Source organism: Rhopilema esculentum, chromosome 10 (genome assembly GCF_057945365.1).
Source record: "Rhopilema esculentum isolate cy_ngs chromosome 10, ASM5794536v1, whole genome shotgun sequence".
In the NCBI taxonomy this organism is placed as follows: domain Eukaryota; kingdom Metazoa; phylum Cnidaria; class Scyphozoa; order Rhizostomeae; family Rhizostomatidae; genus Rhopilema; species Rhopilema esculentum.
Genome location: NC_142824.1, coordinates 7,725,417 through 7,731,578, shown reverse-complemented (window position 1 = coordinate 7,731,578; position 6,162 = coordinate 7,725,417). Strand labels below are relative to the sequence as shown.

Genomic DNA, 6,162 nt, shown 5'->3' with positions numbered 1-6,162 from the left:
CAAGATATTAAATGGCCTAACTTCCTCTCCGTCAACTAGCTTTAACAATGCCTTGCTGAACATTTCTAATTATGCTAATTTTCTCGCATCACGGCATGACAACGTTCAAATACTATCTCACGAGATCATAAAATTCGCAATCTATTGTTACGGCAAGCTTTTTTTTGAAACATTTTTTTCCCATAAGAGTATCCTAGTGCACTCCCATGAGATTAGCAGATGACTTACCTTGAACAGCGATAAAAAGATTTTAGTAAACTTTGCCAAAGGCTTAATGAATTCTGCAGTGATCTTGGTCACGTTTCAAGCTCTATGTATGTATTTCCTTGCTGCCAAACGAGGTGAGATTCAGTTTTGTAGAAATAGAGGAGATTATAATCATCGCTATACTAATTATTGCTATGTAAGCAAAATTCACCTTAATTAAAGCTACAGAAGGCCTTCTTTGTAGGCGAATATTTCTCTGTTTTGGCAAGGCCTTTTCAAACATCTTTCACGCAATACTCTGACAAACCTCCACTAGGTAAAGACTCATCCGTAATATATTGTGAATTTCGACTCTGAATGTTTGTTAGGCCATGTTTCAAGACGACCTTCAATTGCTATATCTTGATGGTGTTCACTTCCCTATCTGTTTATTTAAGAAATATTTGTCGAGATAGCCTTGTAAACACGCAGTTTAGGCATCGTGGAATTCTTCTTAAAACTGAAGTTTGTTAAAACTAAATTATGAGTATTGAAGTCTACCTCAAACTGATAAACGCATCAAAAACACCGTTGTCCTCTACCTTGGGTACCATAGCTGCAAAGTTTCGAGTAAGACAATGGAAGATAGGAATGGAGACGCAGAGGAGCATCTTTCTTAGAAGAAGAAGGGGGATTTTTCATTCTTCCCAGGTAGACGCTTTTTCGCTTTTCCGCTCCTATCTTCTATTCCCGTGCTCGAATTTATGTGGCTCTGCTACTCGGGGTACGTGTCCACGCTCAATGATTGTTCCTGTTTCTTTCAGTGTCCGTCGTATCGTATTGGAAGCAATCTTTTTTAAAAAATTAAATGTAGAACAACTAGTAATTTTAGTGAATGTAGAATTAGTAATGCTGAACCAATTTGTTTAAAGAAGATCAATTTAAAGTAAGATTGATGCATGAAAAACGAGACTGTTCTTGACTATGCCCTTTTAGATATGAGTTTCGAAGGGGCACTCTTCTCAACTGTGGCCTGAAATTTATTGATTGGATTCTGATTGGCGGATAAGAGTGCTTGTCGCCCACGTGGCAATCACCCCATAAAGGAGTACAAAAGGAACACCAAAAAAATTACGACGGCACAGTTTGAAAAGCTAGAAGAAATGCTGTGCATTTTGCTCTCAGATCTGATACTGCAACAACAATTTCTGTAAAAGTGCTTGCGCGTAGTCTTTGATCTGAAATCACAATACATTTGAGCCCGTTTGGTTCATCTCCAAAAAGATAGGGGTAAAAGTTTCTATTCTATATGTTACAAACAAAGGTATAACAGCGTACTTTCTCAATAAATATCTTAATTTATATTATACATTCTACTCAAATATTATAATATATATTATAGACTACAAGACTAACAAAAACTACTATAAAACAATACAGAGAACCATGCCCTGGCAAGCAAAAGGCCGTGACTACCCTGGGGCCATTAATTAAAGAAAAATTTACAATTGACTGTCTCAAACCACATGCCACGAGAGTTTTGGCGATCAGAAAAAATAATTGTTTGGGATGGGTAATTTGGGTGCATATCTAAATTTTTCCATAATATTAGCATTATTAATATAAATAACTTAAAAAATAAAAAATTTTATCCTTTAAAGCAAAATTTTACATCAAAACCATGTAAGTACGTTTCACAGTATTGAATGAAATAAGCACATCTCAATTTACCAGAATTATATTACAAGCATCTATGATTCAAGTGAGTCCTTTTCCTTTATATACAATAATAACTGTAAGGTTCATTGACAACATTTATAATAACATTAGCAATTATGATTTATTGATAACAGTCAATTTAACGTAAGGCTCTTGCAGCTGCAATTTTGCATCAAAGATTTATGAAGCAGCATACCTTGATGATGGTAAAGAGCTTCAATAAACGTCCAAGCAAAAAACTATTGTACCAAATTGTGAAATTGTCCCTATCCTTGTTTCCAAGACCTTTATTCATGATGCCACCAAGACAGAAATACTGAAAAAGAGAATTCGAAAAAATTATTTAAAGGTTTTGGTAAAGATTGCTATAAAAAGGAAAAATGGCTGCAATCATAATTTAACAATTTCTCTACCGATATTGTTTACAATATATGAGAACCCAATGCAATTAAAATAAGTGGCATTTTAGCAGCCAAAATTATGAATTTTTCCAAGGAAGTACTTTTTGAAACAAAGAAAAGATGACTTACAATCTTTCTTGAGACCATCGATAAATGTTGTTTCTTCTTTACAAACAGGTGGGTGGAAGGTAAATACTTTATTTTTCTTGATCAAAAACACTGTCCCATTTTTCAAGCTCGTCGCAGCATCTATTGTTGGTGATGCACCCGGCCAACCAGACGCAATGAGTTTTGGGTACCCATAGTCAACTTTTTTCTCGCCAATGTCATATCTAAATTCAATTGATAGAAGAACCCTTTCAGAACAGGTTTATTTAAATGTTAAGAAAGACTTTCAATAGAATAAAGCTAAATCTACTACAAAAAGTAAAATTGACTCAGTAAAAAACGGACAGTAAGTGTAGGGGCACAAAATTTAAAAAGGTTGCTAGATATACACTAGATACTGCTTATGCAGTAACTTCCAAGTTTAATGCATCAACGTTTATCGTTGTCTAGATCAGACAATTTTCTTGCGACGTTCATTGGTTTAGATTGACTATTGCTTCAAACAAAGAAAGCGTTTTTGAAATTTGCTTTACCTGAATACAATGTGTAAAAAAACTTTTGTATCTTATCCTGATGTTCATTTAAACCATAGGTATTCCTTTTATGAGCAGAGCCTTAGGAGTTTTAAAGAATAGAAGAAGGTACATTAACACATATTATCTTTCGTACCTGTAGAAGTATTCACCCCTGAAGAAGTAGGCTTTGTGGTTGTACGGCCAATAAAAAGCACTGTCAAGGTCATCAGGTATGCCACTCCAATCGTCAGAAATTCGCTTTGGCATTCCGTTTGACTCCCACTGCCAAACCTTTCCCTGTTTGAAAAAGTACGTTTTTTGTTCCGGTAGACTCAAAGCAGCATCGATGTTGGGAGGTATTCCACTCAAATCTGTGTCCATCATTGTTAAAGGAAAGCCACGTAACAGAGAGCCACTGTGCTTGTCGAATTTGAAATAGGTTGAACCATCGATAAGCATAATGTTGCCATCTGCCCATAAGAAGGAAGCATCGACCTTTGACGGCATTCCGGGGAATAGATAAAGCGAATGTGGGGCTGAAACGAAGAATACTGTGATTCAAGAAAAGGTGAGAGAGCAATAGCATTTTTCTAGAAACCAGCACGTCCATGAGGAATGCAGCGTGTTATCCAGAAAATTATGTTTTCTCAATTGTACCTAGCTTTTCTCTCCGCTGGCTATACTTAGTTGAATTTACGAGGGTTTTTGGCCTTGGATTGATTTTTGCAGTGCGATGATAGCAATGATAGCGTAAAGCAGTGGGCGGATGAAGAATGTTTGCAAACTTTTATTTTATACCTGTTTTGTATGCCAGTCTGCATTCTTTAGCGCTCATGACGCAGTATTGCTGTTTTGGGCTAAAACTCAAACCTCTTCGGCAACGGTATTCGTTTGGAATGCCATAAAGGCACTCATACCACGTGTTGCAGTTCCATGGATTTTGGTACCTTATGAGTCTACCAACGGGTGATGTCGCCACTCTTCCTTGACAAAATGAGCCTGTTAGGTAACAAATGGGAGTATGATGATATTGGTATTTTCACCAACGTGAAGCAGAATATTTTTACCAACTATTCAAATAAATTGATACGTTATGGATATGTATATAGGGGAGAGGGTTGCAGAACAGCTTAGGTAGGAAAGGAAAAAAAATTCCAGAAAAGATTTGATGGGGATATGAAATAGCTGCAATTTTGAATATTGCAGCTCATTTATCTTGTAGCATTAAAAATGTAAAGCTTATATTGCCAATAAATTAGTCATGTTTTTCCTTTCTTTTTCTTTCGTTCATATATTTTCTCTCCATCACAAAGTCCTTTCTTGTTCCGAAAAGTATAACCTTTGATCAGAGTTTTATCAGTGACTGAAAAATGAATTAGAGATTTTGATCTGCCCCTATAACAATCACTCAAAAAGTGATAAGGAATATATAAAACTGAACAGAGCAGGCAGTTGTGACAAATCCAACTGAATGTAAGGGGTGCGGAAGCAGCTTCCACTATGTCATGGGGATTTGACAGTATGGATAAGGGTAGAGTACTCAACACCAAAATGAAATATCATTTTTAGGAAATTTATTGATTCTATGGCACTTAAAGTGTAGTTGAACTAGCTAAGGTACGTAGCCAAGAAATTGAGAAAACGTTTCACAACTGAATGCCTAATATGCACTTACTTTGTTGGCTTTCTATTTGAACAAGACATTTCCTGCAAGTAGGAACAAAAATCTCTCCTTTCCCGCAGTCATGGAATTTCGAGATACCATTCTTGCATTCTAAATATCTAAACGCATTAGCCGTCGCATACCTTCCGTCTGGTCTGTTAGCACAAGGAAGAAGAATTGCTGCCTCTCCGTTTAAGAGCTCTCCTGTGTATCAAAAATAAAGATTAACTGTTTACTGAAGCAGTTTAGAAACGTTCTATACACGAGAAGCTTGTACAGCTCTTGCTATAAAGCACCGAGTACTTTATGACAGACCAGTAATAGAATTTGCATATAAACAACTTATGTATTTTCCGCAAAGGCCTCCTGTTCCAAATGCGTTCGAATTATGGCATAGAGCTTTGCAGACGTGAATCACTCTTCAGAAATTGCTAGTTTTCTTAAAAAATTCTTAAGTAAATGAACTTAAACTCACAAATTAATTGTCTCTTCACAGGTTTACTTTTCCTTTGAATAGAAGAAAAGATGATGGCAGTGAAAGATGGCAAAAGTTTCAAGTTACAATAGTTATCAAACCAGTTATAATCAAATTTCGTAATTCTCAAAATGTCATAATTTTACATAAGTCTGAAAATCTTCTTAGGGCCTAAAATCTTACGATTTGTTAAGAAAAGTCATTAGAATATATCAATATTTCTTAGAAATAGGCTTAACCTTATACGAAACATTATTCTTTATTAACCTACCCGAGAAAAATGACTTAGACGCCATGACACCTCCGCTTTTCCATGTGATCACAACGCATATCCAGCTTAAAAGCTTTACCACAGCCATGGCATATACCATTTACAGTATGATATGAAACGCAAAGACGATTCTCCCTGTTATAGTGATTAAAAAAGTTCTCAAGGTTATATAGCCCGGGAATACTTTTTTGTTGGGACGATGTGGGCATTTGTTGTGACATCTAATGAATGTGGTTGTGTTCTATTTCATGCAGTTTCCCGCTTATGTTTAGAAAAGTGCTGTTTCACAAATTTACATCATATTTCATTGTGATGCAACTCCAGTAACACTGGTTGATAACAAGCAATTGTCTCGAAATATGAAAAAATTGGCATAGAATAAAAAGTTAAAACAATTTCATCTCGGATCCACCATTTTGTATCAAAACTAGATGATATTGTGTCAAGATAAAATTGTTGGACCAATTGTCAAAAAAACACCATTAACAAAACAAAATCCAATGTGAATTGGAATAATCTGAAACTACTCATTGAGTCTATTTCACATGACGTAATGCCATTTCTTTGTTCTCTCTTGAAATTGGGCCGTTGCCTCTTTAGATCTGGTATGGCACTTTTGTCTTAGAAATGAAATGAAGTCTTACTACTCCCTAAAGTAGAAAGATTTCCTGCAAGTGCAAAAGTTTCTACTTTCCTGAGTGGCTTCGAATTGAAAATCAGAAATTTGAATCTACTTAAATACCACTGCCGTTTGTGCCAATTACACTTTTCTTTAGTGTGATTTTCAAAGTTTTCTAGTTCATATTTTTATTTTTATCATGCAA

General features: G+C 35.6%; 1 protein-coding gene across 1 annotated transcript; it reads right to left on the bottom strand.

Moving 5' to 3' along the window:
- Positions 1–1,687: 1,687 nt before the first annotated feature.
- On the bottom strand, positions 1,688–4,428 carry LOC135692678 (matrix metalloproteinase-18). Its single transcript, XM_089110572.1, has 3 exons — positions 3,084–4,428; positions 2,436–2,638; positions 1,688–2,221 (listed from the first exon to the last, which is right to left on the bottom strand). The coding sequence occupies exons 1-3, from the start codon at positions 3,434–3,436 to the stop codon at positions 2,193–2,195; spliced, it is 585 nt and encodes a 194-aa protein (XP_088966698.1). The 5' UTR covers positions 3,437–4,428; the 3' UTR covers positions 1,688–2,192.
- Positions 4,429–6,162: the final 1,734 nt, after the last annotated feature.